Source organism: Microcaecilia unicolor, chromosome 3 (genome assembly GCF_901765095.1).
Source record: "Microcaecilia unicolor chromosome 3, aMicUni1.1, whole genome shotgun sequence".
Classification (NCBI taxonomy): domain Eukaryota; kingdom Metazoa; phylum Chordata; class Amphibia; order Gymnophiona; family Siphonopidae; genus Microcaecilia; species Microcaecilia unicolor.
This window is the reverse complement of record NC_044033.1, coordinates 295,543,876-295,564,911: the sequence shown is the minus strand read 5'-3', so window position 1 is coordinate 295,564,911 and position 21,036 is coordinate 295,543,876. Positions and strand designations below refer to the sequence as shown.

Below are 21,036 nucleotides of genomic sequence, written 5' to 3'. Positions count from 1 at the left end.
TATATATGATTTCTCTTGGGTGGAGACTTGAAAGGTAAAAAGTCTCTGCATGTATTCTCTTTAGCAAGTCAGTGGCTTCTCCTATGGTTGGTAAGGACTTCAAACCATCATCAGCGTAAAAGTCTCTCAACAATGCGTTTGGCATCCATGCCATATTCTCTTTCACCTTCTCGGGCTGTCCTTCTAAGCCCGTAGGTTGCTACTACAGGTGATGGACTATTACCAAAGACACAAACTTTCATTCTGTCACGGTACCACAGGAATCTCAAATAGTTTCTATAGTCTTGGTATATGACAAAGCAATAAAGCATTTGCTGGATATCTGCTTTTGTGACAATGGGTTCCTTTCCGAAGTGAATCAAGACTGCTAATAGGCTGTTGATTATGTCAGGCCTAGAAGCAGCACATTGTTGAAAGAGATTCCTTGAAATTGAGCACTGAAATCAAACATAATCCTGATCTGGTCTGATTTTTGTGGGTGATACACACCAAAGATTGGTAAGTACCAACATTCTTCATTGTCTTTTAATGGCGGAGCTAGCTCTGCATGGCCATTATCTAGCATGTTCTGTACGAATGTTGTAAAGTTCTGTATTGTCTCTGGTTTCCTTTGTAGAGTCTTTTGCAATGAAGTGAGATGAGAGAGCTTGCTCTTTGTTGTTAAGGAGTCATGATCTTGACATCCTTAATGGTAGAGGAGCCACCCAGCAATTTGACTCATTTTTGTAGAATTCCATTATATATGACTCTCAAGAACTCTCTGTCTTCTACTGTTTTTTTCTACATTTGCTATCTGTTCATTTTATTTTTCCAATCATGGTAGTGCCAGTGAGTTTCTCTTTTCGGCTTTCTGTCTGTCTTCTGCTAATTATTTCTAGTGGCTACTGACCATTTGTCCTTTCTTGATCCTAATATCTTCTTCTATTCCCTCACATCCGTCTCTGATATATAGATCTTTCCCTTTTAGCTCTTTCCTCCCTTTCTTTTCTGCCTTTCTGTCTACTCAAATTTCACCTTGCTCATCACCCTACAGTTCTCCACCTTTCTTTTTTACTTTTCACCTACCTATCAACTTTCCATCTCCTACTCTGTCCTTAGCTCTCCTACTTCTACTCTCACTCCTTCCCCAGTCTCCTATTCCCTTCTGTCGCCCATTCCTTATTACCACATTTTTACCCTCTGTATTCACAATCCTCTTCTCACTCATCTTTGAAAACCCCCATGGCTTCTCCCATATAAGAATATAAGAACATAAGAGTAGCCATATTGGGTCAGACCAATGGTCCATCTAGCCCAGTATCCTGTTTTCTAAACAGTGACCAAGACAGGTCGCACGTACCTGGCAGAAATCCAATTAGCATCAACATTCCATACTACCAATCCTGGGGTAAGTAGTTGCTTCCCCATGTCTGTCTCAATAGCAGACTATGGACTTTTCCTCCAGGAATTTGTCCAATCCTTTTTTTGTTGGAATGTAATTGTATTTTGCATGCATTGACTGTCACCTATTATTTCTCTGTGATTACTCTGTGACCTCTGATGTGAATTACTTAGAGAGGTCACATAGCTATGCAACTTCCTGTGGGGGTTAGACACAGCACATGCAGCACATGGAGCACATGGAGCTCATGATCTCTCCTAACCTGAGAGGATCTATGGTGGTGTGAGCATCCATTACCATCTAAGCACATGGAAGGAGCTGATAATACAAATGTATAGTAATATGTATATATAAGCCTGTCTGATTATAATCTAACTGCAAACTGTGAGTAAACAGATGTTTTGTTACTTCAACTTTAAAGTGACTCAGCAGTGAATTATTCAGGGGTGAATGAGAGAGAGATGAAGAAAGAAATTAACATTTCTAAAGCTGAAGCTGTGTGTACTAAAATCTGCTAATTATTTACTACAAATAATCCAACAAAAGGGTTACGGGCCCAGGCTCAGGAATTGAAAAAGAAGAGAAATATTACCAGGCAGAAAAAAGGCCACATTTTTCTCTTAAGTTTTAAAGGAAAGATTCAGTCTGTCTCTCTCTCCCCCCACACAGCAGACAGAAGGCTAAGAAAATGGCTGAGGGAAGAAATTCACCATTTTTCTATTCTCTCAAGGTGCCTAAATTAACTGAGTTTAATTATCGGCAGTGGGAACTAAGATTCATATGTCTCCTTCGAGCAAAAGGATTAAATATATGCTTAGACCAAGACAGAACAGCTGAAAATATGGCTGAATGGGACAATGCAAACTATTATGTGAAGTGCATGCTTTTGGAAGCTCTCTCAGAGAAACAAGCCATATTAGTGGAGGGAAAAGATACACCAAAGGACATTTTAAATAAACTGAGAACTATGTATGCAACTACATATGCAAAGCAGCAACCAATTTGGTTAGCAGAGTTGAATGAAACTAAATTAAGGGATAAAAGTAAATGTAATGATCACATTATGCATCTTATGTCTTCATTTCAAAAGTTAGAACTTTCTGGAATTCCCATGTGTGATGCATTGAAAAGAGCATTTCTTTTTACCTCACTATCAAAGAAGTTTGATGTTTTTAGGTCTGTAAATGAGGCCATTGAAGGGCAATCTTTTGAACAGGCAACATCAAAACTAAGGCAGGAATGCATAATAAATGATTCTGAGGAGATGTGTTCTCAAAGTCAGTCAGAGAGAAATGAAACAAATTTCTTGGCAAAGAACAGAGGAAGGCGGAGCTATGGGAAAACTCCACCCAAGGGCAAGCTGATTTGCTACTCATGTGGAAAGGAGGGACATGTATCTAAATGGTGTAAGGAAACACAAAACACTCCCTCTAGCTCACCTAAGCCAATGGAACTAAAGAATTTTTCAAACCAGGAAATGTATGAAGGACAAAGATAAACACAAGGGTTTTCTAATGGCAGAAAAATCTTTGACTATGGTAAATAATAATTCAAATGAAAGTACTTGGATTTTGGATTCAGGGAGCACATGCCATTTAACCAATTGTAAGAATTTCTTTCAGGAAATGTGTCCAGAGGAAGGTATTCTTAAAACTGCAAACGCAGGGACTGCTAAGATCCAAGCAAAAGGTATTGGATTCTTAAAATGCAAAGTGTCTAATGAAGTTAAAGAAATTCCTGTAAGTGATGTCTTGTATATTCCCCAAGCAGTTTGCAATATGCTTAGTGTATCTACATTAGATAAGAAGGGATTTGCGATTCATTTTGAAAACAGTAAGTGCACAATCTCTAAAAATGATGAAGTGTATGCTGAAGCTTTTATGCATAATGATGTTTATAAACTGAGCATTTCAGGTGAAGCCTCACATATGGTGCAAGTAAGGAAGAATGATGGTAAATGTAGTCTGGAAATCTGGCACCGCCGCCTGGGACATCGTGATTTTAAGGTGATCCAGGATCTTTACAGTAAGCAACTAGCCACAGGCATTCAGATAAGTGCAGATGCTGGTAAAATGGAGAAATGCATAGACTGTGTTACTCAAAAAGGTGCGAGACCCTCATTTCCTGCATACACAGGAAATAGGAGTAATAAAGTGCTGGACTTAATACACAGTGACTTATGTGGACCGTTTAATATCCCATCATTGGGAAATAACAGATTTGTGCTAATATTCTTGGATGATTTCTCTAGATATTGTGTGGCCTATTTGCTGAAAGAGAAAAGTCAAGTCACAGACATGCTGAAGAAATACGTAGCCATGGTGAGCAATAAATTTGAAAGAAAACCAAAGGTTCTTCAGACCGACAATGGTGGTGAGTTCACTTCACAAAGCATGCGCACATTTCTAGAACAAGAAGGCATTCAGCATATCACAACAGTAGCTTATACACCAGAGCAAAATTCTGTTGCAGAGAGAAAATTTAGGTCACTTGTGGAAATGACCAGATGTATGCTGTCAGATAGCAATCTCCCTAAAAGACTATGGGGGGAAGCAATTCTCACAGCAGTGTACCTACAAAACAGAATGCCAACTAAAGGCGCTGAGCGCACACCACATGAGACATGGCATGGTAGGAAGCCAAACCTGTCACATATAAGAACATTTGGAAGTACAGCATATGCTCATATACCAAAGCAAAGAAGGCATAAGCTGGATTCCACAACAGAAAGGGGCATTTTAGTTGGCTATGCTCCAGGACACAAAGGATATAGAATTTTGAATCTGAAAACTGGCATTGTTGGCATAAGACATGTTACATATTTTGATGAAAACAAAAGGGTTGATAAAGGCTGGATTATCCCAGATGAGCCTTATCATCCAGAATATGAAACTAGAACCATAATAGACATGCCAGTGTATATAAATGCCATACCAAGGCAGATGTCTGAAAGCAACTCATCTGTACCTAACGAGGAACAGGCAGAGGAAGCAGACACAGAAAGGATCATTGAAGAAGACAGTACAGTTGGAGAAGGGGAATCAATTGGAGAAGAACTCTCAGATTTAGAGGATGCGGAAAGGTCAGACCAACCTGTTGTCAGACGCTCATCCAGGGAAAACAAAGGTGTTCCACCCCCAAGACTGTCTTACCTAACAAAGTCAGCAGAAGCTCAAGAGCCCTTAACATGGGATGAGATTGAGAAAATGCCAGCAGAAGAAGCTGCTGAATGGCATAAAGCTGCACAAGAAGAAATTGATGCATTGGATAAAAATAATACTTGGATTCTTACAAAATTACCTCCTGGCAAGAAAGCTATAGGATGCAAATGGGTATTCAAGTTAAAAAGGAATGCACAAGGAAAAGTGGAAAGGTATAAAGCCAGATTAGTGGCAAAGGGATATCTTCAAAAATATGGAGAAGATTTTGATGAAGTGTTTGCACCTGTAGTGAAACACACGACAATCAGAACACTTCTGAGCATTGCAGTCTCAAAAGGCATGCAAGTCAACCACATTGATGTGAAAACAGCGTTTCTTCACGGAGATATAACTGAAGACTTGTACATGGAACAGCCAACAGGTTTCATAAATACAAAACAAAGACAGCTAGTGTGTAAATTAAACAAAGGTCTTTATGGATTAAAGCAAAGTGCAGAATGTTGGAATGATAAATTGCATGAAATATTGACAAATTTAGGATTTAAGCAAGGTGAAGCAGATAAATGCTTGTACACTAGGTGCACAAATGGACAATATGCATACATTTTAGCTTTTGTTGATGATCTGCTCATTGCAAGCAAAAGTGAGCAAGAGTACAAGGGCATTGTAAAATATTTAAACCACAATGTTGAGATAAAAGAACTGGGTAATGTGTCATACTATCTTGGTATAGAAATTGAGAAACAAAATGATGGTTCTTATCTTCTAAGCCAGAAGCAGAAAATAAATGAGCTTATTGAAAGTTTAGGTATGCAAGATGCCCAAGTTGTAAGCACTCCCATGATCACTGATTTTCTGAAGGATGAAACAGTAAGAGAACCTTTACCAGATAACATCCAATATAGATCAGCCATAGGTAAGCTTTTATATCTAACTACCACATACAGGGCTGATATAGCAAATGCAGTAGGAATTTTGAGCAGAAGGGTCAGCTCACCTACCAAATCAGATTGGACTGCAGTTAAAAGGATGGTAAGGTATTTAAAGGGTACCATTGATTGTAAATTAAAGATTTCAGCCAATAGTAATCCAAAACTAATATGTTACTGTGATTCAGATTGGGCAGGGGATCATTCTGATTATAAATCCACAAGTGGATATGTGTTTATGTATGGAAATGTACAAATTTCATGGGCCAGTCATAAACAAAGTATTGTGAGTTTGTCTTCTACAGAAGCCGAATATGTGGCCGTATCGGAAGCGTGCAGAGAACTGATGTGGATTGAAAAACTTTTGCTGGATTTCGGAATAGCTGAAAAGAGACCAATCCAGATAATGGAAGATAATCAGAGCTGCATCCGACTGTCACAGAATGACAAGGTTCAGTCACGCACCAAGCACATCGCAACGAAATACCACAACGTGCGAGAGTTGGCGAAAGAAGGGGTCATCAGTCTACACTATTGTCACACCAGTGAGATGACAGCTGACATCATGACCAAACCGTTACCCAGAGAACATTTTGTGAATCTGCGTATAAAGCTTGGACTTTGTATGAATAAATAATTGCATGACAGTTATGCATGAGAAGGGGTTTGTTGGAATGTAATTGTATTTTGCATGCATTGACTGTCACCTATTATTTCTCTGTGATTACTCTGTGACCTCTGATGTGAATTACTTAGAGAGGTCACATAGCTATGCAACTTCCTGTGGGGGTTAGACACAGCACATGCAGCACATGGAGCACATGGAGCTCATGATCTCTCCTAACCTGAGAGGATCTATGGTGGTGTGAGCATCCATTACCATCTAAGCACATGGAAGGAGCTGATAATACAAATGTATAGTAATATGTATATATAAGCCTGTCTGATTATAATCTAACTGCAAACTGTGAGTAAACAGATGTTTTGTTACTTCAACTTTAAAGTGACTCAGCAGTGAATTATTCAGGGGTGAATGAGAGAGAGATGAAGAAAGAAATTAACATTTCTAAAGCTGAAGCTGTGTGTACTAAAATCTGCTAATTATTTACTACAAATAATCCAACATTTTTAAACTCAGATATGCAAACAGCTGTTACTATATCCTCCAACAAAGAGTTCCAGAGCTTAACTGTTCATTGAGTGAAAAAATATTTCCTCTTATTTGTTTTAAAAGCATTTCCATGTAACTTCCTCAAGTGTCCCCTAGTCTTTGTACTTTTAGAACGAGTAAAAAAGCAATTTGCTTCTACTTGTTCTACACCACTCAGGATTTTGTAGACCTCAATCATACCTCCTCTCATCTGTCTCTTTTTTCCAAGCTGAAGAGTCTTAACCTTTTTAGCCTTTCCTCATATGAGAGGAGTTCCATCCCCTTTATCATTTTGGTTGCTCTTCTTTGTTCAACATCTTGCCTCCCTCCAACTTTGTAGCTCAACATCTCCTCTTTCTTTCTCCTTTTCTCTAACCCCACCCTTATAGCTCATCTTCTCTCTATCTCTTCACCCTCCACTCTTGTAGCCAAACACCTTCCCTCTATCTCTCCTCCTTCCATTTGTATCCTAACATCTCCCTGTCCCTTCACTGCAACAATACAGCTTCTCCCCTTTCTCCAACAACGCAGATTCTCCCTCTCTCTCTCTCTCTCTCCTCCCCCCATAGTCATCCTCCCCTCCCTAACCCTATCTTCTCCTTCCTGAAGTCAGCATCTCCCCTCCCATTCTTCTCCTTCTCCCACTAGTTAGCATCTTCACTTTCATTCTACTCCTTCCTCCCATTGTCAGCATCTTCCTTCCCATTCTTCTCCTTTCCCCATAGTTAGCTTCTCCCCTCCTATTCTTCTCCTTCCCCTCATAGTCAGCATCTCCCCTTCCATTCCTCTCCTTCCCCTCATAGTCAGCATCTCCCCTTCCATTCCTCTCTTTCCCCTCATAGTCAGCATCTCCCCTTCCATTCCTCTCTTTCCCCTCATAGTCAGCATCTCCCCTCCCATACTTCTCCTTCACCTCATAGTCAGCATCTCCCACTCTTTCATACTTCACATTCAGAATCCTACTGTCTCTTCCTTCCCATTGTCTCCCATTTTCCCCTCTCCTCCGTCCAGCATTTCTTCTTCACCCCCTCAAATGGTCCAGCATGTCTCCTTCCCCCAAATAGTCAAGTGTATCTGCTCCTCTCCCCACCCCCACCACCATGATCTAGAATGTCTTCTTCTCTCTCGACCCCCACCCCCCATAGTCCAGCATATCTCCTTCTCTCCTCCCCTGCCCAAGAGATTCTTCTTTCTCTCTTTTGAATACCTCTCAGAGCTGAACTGAACTCAGACACGGTCTCAGATGCAGCTCCTTCTGGTTGCCTGGTCCTCTGTGCTCAGATCCAGGGGATATCCTCTATATTCTCTCCTAGGATCTGTGGCTCCCTGCTGCACTCTGGAATTGCTTCATTTCTTTCAGAGAAGTGCAGAGACCTAACCAATTTTTCCTTAGCGCATGCAGATGAATCCAGTAACTGGTGGGTTGTATCCATCTACCAGCAGGTGAAGCTAAAGATAACTTAAACTGAAGTGATACTGGACGACCAGCCCCTTCAGTAGCCAGTATATCTCTTATCTCTAGCAGGTGGTGGATGACTTCTCACGAGCTCCTGGATTTTCTTCTGGGGTCTTTTGCTAGGCTGCTGACCAGCTAAGAGTTGGAGGTGTTTGACCACTTTTGGTTCTCTTTGGAAGCATACTTGATCAGTGGGGTCCCAGCTTCATCCCGTCTTACCCTGTAACCCAGCCTGTGGTTCCTTTGCCTTCCTCACCAACTTAAAAAAAAAAAAAAGAAGCAAACAGTGCAGTAAAAAAAAAAAGTATAAAGTATAGATGAACAGCTGCTGACAGGACTGGAATGGTCCTTGGCCCACAGAGCACCTGTGGCTGTGGGACTGTGCTGGGTGGTGCTGCCGTGCTCTAAGCCGTGTTTTCAGTGAGTACTTGAAATTTCTTTTCTTGCGCTCTTGTTGGTGGTTTGTTTCAGGCGTATCAGCGGCATGGTGGCTGAAGTAGTAAAGTGATGTTCCCACTGTGAGAAAAGGAGTGGCGTGAGCCCTTGTGCTGATCCGAAGATCAGCAGCCAGAATTCCCAACGCTTCACCTGCAACGATCACCATTCCCCAGCGGTTGAGCCCCTGGGTTCAAGTGGCCAGCAAGACTTGGAAGTGGGAGGAGAGCAGGACTCAGGAGATGACAGAGATGGTCAACAAATCAGCAGAGGTCAGGTCCAGGCACAGATTCAGGGCAGGCAGCAATCCAGTAAAAGTCAGGTCCAGGCACAGAGTCAAAACCAGGTAAAACAGGAGCAATCACAACAGGAACGCACCAGATACCAGGAAGAAGTAGCTGAGACAAAGGCAGGAGGGAAACTCCTAGTTTTAAAGTGAAGGCATCTGACGTCTGAGTAGGCACGCCCAAAGTGTAGGCACATCCAAAGTGTAGGCGCGTCAGAAATATTGGCATGTAAAACCGGAACTGAAGAGAGAAGTGTATGCTAGGGGAAATCCTTTGCCTCCACATCTGATGTTCCAGGTACATGACAGGAGGCTGGTGCTGCAATTTTGGGTTTCTTGGTTTCCCATGCTGAACGTTTGGGTGCACGTACCATTTATTTTATTTTTGCTACATTTGTACCCCACGCTTTCCCACTCATAGCAAGTTCAATGTGGCTTACATATTATATACAGGTACTTATTTGTACCTGGGGCAATAGAGGGTTAAGTGACTTGCCCAGAGTCACAAGGAGCTGCCTGTGCCTGCAGTGGGAATCGAACCCTATTCCCCAGGACCAAAGTCCACCACTGTAACCACTAGGCCACTCCTCCACTCCGCTGCTGTGGTTCCCGATAATCAGCTGATGGCAGTGTCAGATCCTTTGTGTGGTCCTGTAAATTTGGCCTCCTGCTCAACTGGTGCTCCTTTCTTTTCTTGTGCCTGCCTCTGGCCCACCTAGTGGAATTGGTGGGGTGGGGAAGGGATTTTCTCCTGAATTTATCTTGCTGTTTCATCAGGCCTACTTATTAAAGAGGGTCCTCGCTCAGTCGCAGCTCCTGACTGATTCCTACACCCTTGTGTGCTACCTATAGGATGTGGTATCTCCTTTCCAGGATCCTCTTGAGCCTGCTGCCCAGAAGAGAAGATGGGTGGATGAGTGAGACAAGGTCGGTGGCCCCTTTTACCCACCTGCCTTCTATTGCCGCCCTATCTAGGGGTTCTCTCTGCCCTTCACGTCTTGAAGAATTGGAGGAGGGCAAATTGTTCCAGGAGGAACTGGATGATCCCACTGCTGTTTGCCTTGTTTGATCACCAATGCCTTGGTGACCTTGAATGTCACTGACCCTGAGGTGGCTACGTTTGCTGCGGTCAATCCTAAAATGGCCGGCACCAGGAAGCCTATGAAGGCATTTTGTGTGCATGAAGCTATTCAGTAACTCATTACAACTCAGTGGCCAGACCCTGATGGGGGTCTCTAGGGTGCAAAGGCTATAGCCTGTCTTTACCCTGTTGTCGCTGACCAGACCAAGAGGTTTGGTCATTATTACCGTGGACGCGCTTGTGATGGCGTTTACCAAGAAGAATACTCTCCCTGTGGAGGGTGGTGTAGCTCTCAAGGATATGCAGGACAAGAGCCTGGGGGCTTCCTTGAAACGAACTATTGAGGTCTCTGCTTTGGCCCTCCAGGCCTCTATTTGCAGTTCATACACAGCCATGGCATGCCTTAGCTGGTTCCAGCAGACTTTGGAGCAGGATGTGGCTTTGGCCCTGAACTCCGTAGGATTTCATTTGGAATCAGGGTTGGCCTATTTGGCTGATTCCCTTTATGATCTGGTCCGAACTTTGGCCAAGCAGATGGCTTTGGCGGTGTTCTCTCGAAGACAGTTGTGGCTTCCGCATTGGGCGGCAGATTTGGCCTTGAAGCAGCGCCTCACTAGGTTACCCTTTATGGGCAAGCTCCTATTTGGTGAGGGCCTGGAGAAGATCTTGAAGGATTCGGGGGACTTCAAGGCACGGCTTCTGGAGGATAGATCCAGGTCCACCCATCAGGCCGGGACCTCCCGGCCTCATCTTCGGAAGGCTCACAGGTACATTCTGGGTCAACCCACAACACCCTTTAGGCACCCTAGATTTCAATAACAGTCTTCCTTTCGAGGATACCAGAAGCCAGTTGCTGCCGCAGCTCATTCAGGAGCCCCTGGACATTCTTCCTAATGATGGGGTGCTGGTTCACTCTTCGTTACAGAGAATAGGGGGTCGGTTGACCCTTTTCTACAAAGAGTGGGCCAAGCTTACTTCAGACCAGTGGGTGTTGGATATCGTCAGGGATGTACAGGTGCAAATTTTCTGCGCCCATCGGTGAGGCATTTTTGGAGTTTTAGTGTGCAACTGTCACAAAGCGGGCGGCGGTGGAAGCCACTCTGCTTTCCCTGTTGGATCTAGGGGCTGTGGTGCCAGTTCCTCCCTCAGAGGTACGCACGAGGCGTTATTCCATTTATTTAATGGTTCCCTGGAAAGGGAGATCCTTTCATCCTATTCTCGATCTTCGCAAGGTCAATCAGTCCCTATGTGTTCAACATTTTTGCATGGAAACGCTTCGCTCGGTGGTTGCAGTGGTGCAGCCTGGAGAATTTCTAATGGTGTTGGACTTCAAGGAGGCCTACCTGCATATTCCCATTTGGGATCCACATCAGCGTTTCCTGTGTTTTGCCATTCTAGGGCACCATTTTCATTTTTGCGCTCTCCCCTTTGGCTTGACCACAGCTCTGCGTACCTTTTCGAAAGTCATGGTGGTCGTGGTGGCAGCCCTCAGATGGGAGGGAATTCAAGTTCATCCCTACCTGGATGACTGGCTGATTTGGACGGACTCCCTCCAGGAGAGCTGGCAGGCCACCAATTGAGTTATAGCTCGGTTGCAGTCCTTAGGCTGGGTTATCAACCATCCCAAGAGTTATCTGGTTTCATCGGTGCCCGCTTAGACACAGAATATTTTTTGACAGAGAACAGGAAGATCAATCTACACTCTCAGATTCGCAATCTTCTCTACTTGTCGAGCCCTCGAGTTCTGGGACTACGTGCAGGTATTGTCCATGGCAGCTACTCTCAAGGTGGTGCCACGGGCTTGGGCCCATGTGCAGCCTTTACAGCTGTCGCTCCTAAGTTGATAGTCGCTGATTTCCCAGTTCTGTCAGCTGTGGCTTCCATGGCTTCCTCAGGTCTGCCGCAGTATGACCTGGTGGCTCCATGACCACAATTTAGTGAAGGGGATGTCGCTGGTATTTCCACAGTGGGTAGTTGTGATGACAGATGCCAGACTTTCTGGCTTGGGTGCTCATTGTCTGCATTGGTATGCACAGGGCACTTGGACCATGCTGGAGGTGACTTTGCTGATCAATCGGCTGGAACTGCAGGCCATGATATATGCCTTACTGGAGTCTCAGGCTTTGCTGTTGGACAAGGCAGTCCAAATTTATTGGACAACACAACGGCAGTGACTACATCAATCGCCAGGGTGGGACACAGAGTAGGGCTCTGTGGGTCGAGGTAGCCCACCTCTTGGAGTGGGCGGAAGCCCATCTGCAGTGCCTCTTGGCAGCTCACATTGCAGGGCATTGCAGTGTGCAGAGGAAATTGCGTCCTTAATACATTTTCTCAGCCAGCATCTGGATCCAGCAGAGTGGGAATTATCCAAGGAAGCTTTTCGCCTGATTTGCCAAAAGTGGGGCATTCCAGAGACAGACCTGATGGCAACCCAAGTCAATGCCAAGGTACTATCCTTTTTTCAGCAGAAGAAAAGAAAATGGGTCTGCCGGTCTGGGTGTGCTGCTTTGGCCATGGCCGGAGTCGGTCCTTCTCTACGTTTTCCCTTCATGGCCATTGATAGGTAGGGTACTGCTCAGGATAGGGTGACATTGAGGGCAGGTCATCCTGGTAGCCCCGGATTGGCCATGGCGCCCATGATATGCGGACTTGGTTCGTCTCCTCCTGGAGCTGCACACTGCGGTTTCTGTAAGTCCCGGTCTTCTGCATCAGGGTCCAACGGCATTGAAATATATTGTGTTTCTGTGAAGGTACAAAAGAAAGACCTTTGGAAAGGATTGTTAACTCAGTAACTGAAAGAATATAGAAAGAAATTAATCACAGTAGAATCTTTCATCGTTGTGATCGAGTTTGTAGATACTCTTGTTTCACATTCTGTCTCTGCAGTTCTGTCAGCACTGAATGGAGTTTAAGTAAGCAATGTTTTGTGGATGTTAACATGAAGATATTTTTGAACAAATACTGCTAATTTCTCTTCTTTCCGCAGATTTTTGACAACTGACCCTGATGCTGCCTAACAAAATGTTGGCCATTGTCGATCACGGTCCATTTCTGGTTCAGTCAGAAAAAAGAGACCATGCAGCTAAATATTTAAAGCTGACATTTTTGCTAAATTTGTGATTCAATTAAATCCATTTGGGAGGTTTTTTTTTGCCAATGATGATGAAGCCATGCTCTACCGGCCAATAGCTGGGAGCTTCTTGAGGCTTTTTCCTCCCTTTATATTATCTTCATTGCTCATTTACCAATATACAAGGAATCTTTAACGTGATGTACAAACATTAGAGAAGCTGCCAAAGGAAGCAATACAAAAAGACACAGAAGGAGTGTAAATTAAATAGAATAAATGGAAACTAATAACTATACAGAGCTCAGAATACTACAAAATGTTAAAAAAAAAAAAAAAGTGCAGGGTTTCTTGTGGGACTTGTACTTTCAGATTCTATTTCCAGAGAATACATTTCTCATTGTTAATTTTCTGTTTCAGAAAAGGAAGTGAAGCTACCCACATTTTCTAGTTACCTGTATTTTCTGTTTTGCCCAACCCTGATCTACAGAGAAAGCTATCCCAGGTAAGAGAAGCTGCAGAGTGTCAGATCAGCTATCCAGGTAAGGAGGACCAGGAAAGTACACACTGCTTAAAATGAGTGTACCCTTAAAACCTATGTAGAACAATTCAAGATTGTTTCTGGTGAAGATGCCTTTGCTTTCCAGTGACTGCAACACAGGGTAGTAAACTTCACAAGAACAATGGTAAATGAACTCAGGAGTCTAGTAAAACAAATAAGTGGAAATATTCCAAGAGTCCAGCCCAGCTGTACAATATTTAATTGGAAGAAAATGGCAAACTCTGGAGAATTTTTGAAATATGTAATGTGAGCACTCTGGAGGGCTGGTGCGAGGAAAAGGGGATAGTGGGTCTTTCAGCCGGCATCATCCCCGTTCATTCAGCCCAGCTAGGAGAACAGGGCGCCCTCTAGGGATCAAACTGCCAGGGAAAGCTGTAATGCAGGAGAAAAACTACACTTCCCAGAAGCCAGTGCAGGGTCAGCTGAACTCCCAGGAGGGGGAGGGTGGAGTGACTGATTGGGAGATGAGGTCTGATCCTGGAGATGGGGAACAGCTGGTGGAGCTTGGGGAGGAGGAGATGGAGTGGAATAAAGAGGAGGTAGAAGGAGAAGGTAAGGAGGAGTGCATGGAGGTTGGAAGGTTTGCTCAAACTTCCTCAGGAAAGGTAAAGGCTTTGGTGGCGGGAGTGTGGCCCAAGCTGTGCATACTTGGAGAGGATAAAATAATCCAGTGGGGAAGCCACTGGTGGAAGAAGCTAACCCATAAACTATCTAAGGGTAGAAGATAGTGCTGATGAGGGGAGGCTACAATTGGGAGCAAGACAAAGGTTTATATTCTGAGTTAAGATTGGACTGTGTTAATAAGCTGAATGTGGAAAAACTGAACTGACTCTTGCATTCTTGAGGAAGTAACTGCTTGAAGATTAAAGCTGTATTAAAAGATGCTGAGAGAATAAAGACCTGTGGTTTTCAAGAACTATAAGACTGCTGGAGTTTGTGTGTCCCAGTGGTGAGCTGATCCTGGGCGCAGGTCAGCTGGGCAGCAGTTAAACTAGGCCAGAAGCAGTGCAGCAAGGCGGTGGTTGCAGCTCGTACCGGGGAAAAGCTAGCCAAGCTAAGCAGGGTCGACCCCGGCTCTCACCTGGAAGGGTGACCTGGTTACAGAATGGTGGCAGTGGTGGGACTGTCTGAACAACCCGCCGGCAAAAGAAGCGTGTATTGCTCCGAGTTCTGGTAAGCATATACGGGACTCGGGTAACCAGGAGGAGGGGGATCTAGAGGGCCGGAGCTGTGTAATACCGCACTTGGAGAGTGTTCTTTGTTGTTCCCTTTCTCTCAGGTACCGGTGGCTAAGGCGACATGGAGTCGAAGGAGCTGCTGTCTTTTATGGCCCACCAGTTCCAAAAGCAGCAGGAAATGGCTCAGAGACTTCTAGAGGATTCCTTGGCTGCTTCTCGAGCACAGATACAACCGGTGCTGGAGGTGGTGCAGGAATTGTTACGGGCAGTACCCCTACCGAGGAAAGAGAGCCCCTCATTGGAGGCTATAGCCACTGGAGCTGTGCCTGGAAGCCTGGAGCCTGGACGGGTTAATTGGCTGCCTTGGGGCAAGTTAACAGAGCAGGACGACATTGAGGATTATCTGGGGACTTTTGAGCGGGTAGCATTGGCGGCTGCCTGGCCTCAAGAACAATGGACCATCAGACTGGCTCCCGCCCTGTCCGGGGAAGCCCTGGCAGCTTTTCGGAGCCTGTTGCCAGGGGACGTGGTGGATTATCAAAAGCTGAAAATGGCTATTTTGGACCGGTATGGGGTAAGCAGACAAACTTATCGCAGGCGCTTTCGGAGTTGGAGGTGGAGGGAGGGGGAGACTCCGAAGGCCTTGGCCCAGAAGCTGATGGACTTGGCTATCAAATGGTTAGAGCCTGATAAGCGGGCAGTGACTCAGTTAATGCAGGATCTGGTGCTGGAGCAGTTTTTAGAGGCTCTACCGGAGAGTATCAGGGTTAATTTGATCAGGAAGGGATGTGAGACTCTGGAAGAAGCTATCAAAGGCTTTGAATACTTTCTGGAGTCACAATACTCTGAGGGGGGAGAGGGTGTCTGGCGGGGTGGTCGGGGTAAAATGTTCAAAGGATCTGGGTGGAGGGAGGAAGGTCCTAAGGAGGATGATAGAGTGTGCTACCGATGTGGGAAGTCGGGACATCTGAGGAGGGACTGTAGGGCCAAGTTGGGGCTCATATCTCAGGTAACCCCCTCTAAGGAACCCCAGTTTACGCATTGGGTTAAGATAGGAGGGGTCTCGGTGGAAGGGACTCAGGAGCGGACCAGACAATGTGCTCCCAGAAGTTGTGGGGGCAGATTGCCCGGAAAGGGGGTCAGCAGGGTAAGAAAAGAGACCGGTCCGTGGCTATTCAGTGCATACACGGGGCCTCCTCAAGGTATCCGGTCCGGCTAGTAGACATACAGGACCAGGAGGGCCTTCAGTGGGTGTGGGTGGCTGTACTTCCTAGGCTTCCTCAGGATCTCATTTTAGGACGGGATTGGGCTCCATTCACATACTGCCTTGGGGGTAAGCAAGCCTTGGTATCTACCCGGGCCCAGGAGAGGCAGGAGAAGGAGCAGGAAATGTCCCTGGCGCAAGTATTTCCATTCCAGGGAGAGGTTATGGGGCGGCCGGGGAAGACAAGGAAAGGCTCTCAGCAAAAGAAACGAGGTCAGGAGCAAAGGCGGCAGCATTGTCAAGAGCTCCTTCATCAGGGGAGGTTCCCAGGGGATACGGAACAGGTGTTAGAGAGATTCCCTGATTTTTCCAAAGAGCAAAAAGATGACCAGACATTGCAATATGCGTGGGAGCGGGTAGATCAAGAGGGAGAAACCAGCTTCCCTCGGTTTGTTAGTGACAAGGGGTTGCTATATCGGCTGTCCTGTTTAGCAGGGGGGAAGGAACCTCAGAAACAGTTAGTAGTACCGAGGGGGTTTAGGAACCTGGTGTTACGGGTATCTCATGATCATATCTTAGGGGGTCACAAGGGGGCTCAGAATACTCTCCGGCAGGTATTAAACAGATTTTACTGGCCCGGGGTGTATAAAGAGGTGGAACAATTTTGCAGCTCCTGTAATCAGTGTCAGAGGGTATCAGAGCAAATACCGAACAGAGTGCCCCTACGACCCCTTCCCCGTATAGGGACTCCTATTACCCGTATGGCAATGGATATGATCGGGCCCATTGATAAGTCCCGAAGGGGGTATTCCTATATTCTAGTGATCATGGATATGGCCACAAGATACCCCTGGGCCGTGCCGCTTCGTACCACCTCAGCGAAAGTTATTGCGGCCCAGCTAATTCGGATCTTTTGTGAAGTGGGGTTTCCCAGGGAAATGATTACCGACCGGGGGACCAATTTCATGTCACGAACCCTGGCCCAGGTGTGGGAGGCTTTCGGAATACAGCATATTCGGACCGCAGCTTACCATCCTCAGACTAATGGCCTGGTGGAGAGATTCAATAAAACCTTGAAAATGTTGTTGAGGAAAGGGTTAGGTTCCTCCCATGAGGAATGGGATCTATTGTTACCATTTGTTTTGTATGTGTGTAGGGAGAATGTTCAGGCCTCTCTGGGCGTATCACCATTTGAATTGATGTATGGGAGATCACCCCGGGGAGTGTTGGATGTGTTAAGGGAGCAGTGGGTTCCTCCGGAAGAGGAGGATCGGGATGTAGTGAACTATCTAGTGAAGCTGAAGGAACGGTTGCATAAATTGAGCCGCGGGGCTCAGCAACACTGGGAGAGGAGTCAGGATTACCAGAAAGCCTATTATGACCGGAAAGGGGTGGAGAGGGCATTGAAGGTGGGGGACAAAGTCTTGATCATGATTTCAGACTCACCTCATAAGTTCGTGGGACGCTGGAGGGGTCCTGCGGTCATAGAAAAGAAGTTAGGTCCAGTCACCTACTTAGTAAGGAATGAGCAGGGCCGGGAGCAGACCTATCATATAAATGTACTTAAACCTTGGCAAGAGCGAAGGGGACTATTGGGTCAGGCTAGGGGGGAAGCTGAGGAAGAATTAGGACCACAGATCACGGAGATATATAAGGCAGGAGAACCGCAGATTGCAACTACATTGCCAGGGAGTCAGCAGAAAGAGGTTCAGGCACTTGTGGAGGAGTTTCGGGATGTCCTGACTCCTTGCCCAGGGGAAACTCACCTTATCATGCATGATATCATCTCGGAGCCGGGCCGGGTGGTCAGACAGAGACCTTACCGTCTCTCACCCCCAAAGAAACAAGAGGTGGTCCGTCAGGTACAGGAGATGCTGGATTTTGGGGTCATTGAGGAATCTGTCAGTCCATGGTCGAGTCCTGTGGTGTTAGTGCCCAAATCCGATGGTACGTGGCGGTTTTGCATCGACTTTAGGCAAGTTAATGCGCTCTCGGATGCCGACGCCTATCCGATGCCACGTATTGATGAGCTTCTGGATCGCTTGGGTACTGCACGATATCTGTCCACCCTGGACTTGACAAAAGGGTATTGGCAGATCCCTCTGACTCAGGAGGCCAAGCCTAAGACAGCCTTCTCTACACCCATGGGGCTCTATCAATTTAAACGCATGCCGTTTGGTCTTAATTCAGCGGCAGCTTCCTGCCAGCGGTTGTTAGATCAGGTGTTAAGACCGCATCAACAATATGCAGCGGCTTACCTGGACGATGTTATCATTCAGAGTGAGGATTGGCCCTCGCATATTATAAGGGTGAGGGCGGTATTAGAGGCTTTTCGTCAAGCAGGTTTGACTTTGAACCCGCAAAAGTGTTGTTTTGGGCAGGAGAAGGTTAAATATTTGGGATACTGGGTGGGGAATGGTCAAATAACTCCGCTCTGGGATAAGGTAGCGAGTATCCAGGACTTTCCATACCCCAAAAATAAGAAGCAGTTAAGGAGCTTTTTGGGCCTAGTGGGGTACTATAGGAGGTGCATACCCCACTTTGCCTCCATTGCTACACCCCTCACTAATAAACTTCAGAAGGGGTCCCCCAACAGTCTACGATGGGAGGAGGAAGGGCTGCGGGTGTTCAATGAGTTGAGAGTGGCCCTGTGTCAGGAACCCCTGCTGAGAGCCGTGGATTTTGATAAGCCCTTTGTACTGCAAGCTGATGCCTCGGGGGTAGGTTTGGGGGCCGTGTTGTCTCAGGTACACGAGGGGCAGGAACATCCCCTGATGTACCTGAGCCGGAAACTGCTCCCCCATGAGGTCAGGTACTCAACCATAGAGAGAGAATGTTTAGCGATAAAATGGGCAGTGCAGATGTGCCATTACTATTTAGATGGTCGGAAATTTACTCTGATTACGGATCATGCGCCTTTGAGGTGGTTGGGCCAGATGAAAAATAGTAATGGTCGTCTCACAAGGTGGTATCTGGCTTTACAGCCCTATCAATTCAAGGTGGAGCATAGATCAGGCAAATTTCTGACAAATGCAGATGTTCTTTCGCGAATTGCCAGTGCAGGCCAGGAGAAGACTGGCAATCGTTTGAGCAGGGGGGTGTGTGAGCACTCTGGAGGGCTGGTGCGAGGAAAAGGGGATAGTGGGTCTTTCAGCCGGCATCATCCCCGTTCATTCAGCCCAGCTAGGAGAACAGGGCGCCCTCTAGGGATCAAACTGCCAGGGAAAGCTGTAATGCAGGAGAAAAACTACACTTCCCAGAAGCCAGTGCAGGGTCAGCTGAACTCCCAGGAGGGGGAGGGTGGAGTGACTGATTGGGAGATGAGGTCTGATCCTGGAGATGGGGAACAGCTGGTGGAGCTTGGGGAGGAGGAGATGGAGTGGAATAAAGAGGAGGTAGAAGGAGAAGGTAAGGAGGAGTGCATGGAGGTTGGAAGGTTTGCTCAAACTTCCTCAGGAAAGGTAAAGGCTTTGGTGGCGGGAGTGTGGCCCAAGCTGTGCATACTTGGAGAGGATAAAATAATCCAGTGGGGAAGCCACTGGTGGAAGAAGCTAACCCATAAACTATCTAAGGGTAGAAGATAGTGCTGATGAGGGGAGGCTACAATTGGGAGCAAGACAAAGGTTTATATTCTGAGTTAAGATTGGACTGTGTTAATAAGCTGAATGTGGAAAAACTGAACTGACTCTTGCATTCTTGAGGAAGTAACTGCTTGAAGATTAAAGCTGTATTAAAAGATGCTGAGAGAATAAAGACCTGTGGTTTTCAAGAACTATAAGACTGCTGGAGTTTGTGTGTCCCAGTGGTGAGCTGATCCTGGGCGCAGGTCAGCTGGGCAGCAGTTAAACTAGGCCAGAAGCAGTGCAGCAAGGCGGTGGTTGCAGCTCGTACCGGGGAAAAGCTAGCCAAGCTAAGCAGGGTCGACCCCGGCTCTCACCTGGAAGGGTGACCTGGTTACAGTAACAATTGAATTGAAGTTCTGAAATTTATTTGAATCTTGAGGAACCACTGCTGAGACCCCCTTGCAGAGTTTGAAACGTTATTGTTAAACAGCAAGGGTGTATACAGGTGGGTCTGAAGTCAGGCCCAGTCAGTCAGTAGTAGTAGCATGGGCCACTGAGGGAAGAACCAGGGGCAGTTTCAATATCTTAACTGGAACCTGAAGATAACATGCAACCACTAGGCATGTTAACTTCAGGTTCAACCAAAAAATAAATCTGGCTTGTGTCACTGTTAAGAAATTATAGGGGTGGAGGAATGGTTTACACATTAGTGATCTTCTAGCTGGTACGTTTGTTGCACTCATGTAATTCTGCAAAGAGCTCTAACATCTCTATTTAATAAAGTTCAGCAAAATTTGATTGGTCATATTGGAATCTTGGAAATATCATCTTACTCTGCTATCAGGAATTAAGGTTGAAGAAAATATATTTATTCTTGTTGACTGAGTATTTCTAGATGTTGCTCAGGTGTGAAAACTGTGTTTTTTATGTTTCAACCCGGTCAGCCTCTTCACAAATATGTTTTCTTATTCTGATTTCCTCTTCTGATTGCAACGGAGCATCCCCACCCTGCTCCTCGAATCCTTAAATGGAGTTCAAAAGCAGACTCCTGGCCCTGTGCGGAAGAGACTCAATATATACGTCCCACACAGCGTGAAACAACTTTAATCTTTTAGGTATATACTTAGCATATTGACACTCTAGAAGCATCAGAGCAAGCAATCTATTTCTCCATGTCCAGAAAGATGGCGCTTCGTCTCCCACCCAGACTCCTAAGATCTCTTTCTTCCCCAAGATTCCTGCCTTCCTAACAAACAAGGTATTTGATCTATTACGTATGTGAAATGCTTCATAATTATCCAGCAGCACTGCTGCCGGGGAAAGTGGTATTTCACAACCTAACAATCTCCCCATATAACCAAACACCGCCTTTCAAAAAGCCTGGGCCATTTGGCATTCCCAAAAGGAGTGGAAAAAGGAATTCAATCCCTGTTTACATTTCTGACACACCGGGATCTCTACCACCCCTATCTTAAATAAACTATCCTGAGTAAAATATGTCCTATGTAAAATTCTAAATTGGCACTCCCTCAACGCAGCATTCACCGAGATCTCAGGGATTCTCTTTATTAATTTTAGTGGCT

The 21,036-nt window shown here is 45.6% G+C and overlaps 1 protein-coding gene across 1 annotated transcript in view; it reads left to right on the top strand.

Annotated features, from left to right (window-relative positions):
• LOC115466732 (sterol O-acyltransferase 2-like) overlaps positions 1 to 21,036 on the top strand; it is a 347,349-nt gene that overhangs the window by 163,402 nt on the left and 162,911 nt on the right. The window contains exon 9 of the mRNA XM_030198190.1: positions 13,367 to 13,451. Within this exon, the coding sequence (XP_030054050.1) occupies positions 13,367 to 13,451 (85 nt within the window). The remainder of the gene's footprint in view (positions 1 to 13,366; positions 13,452 to 21,036) is intronic.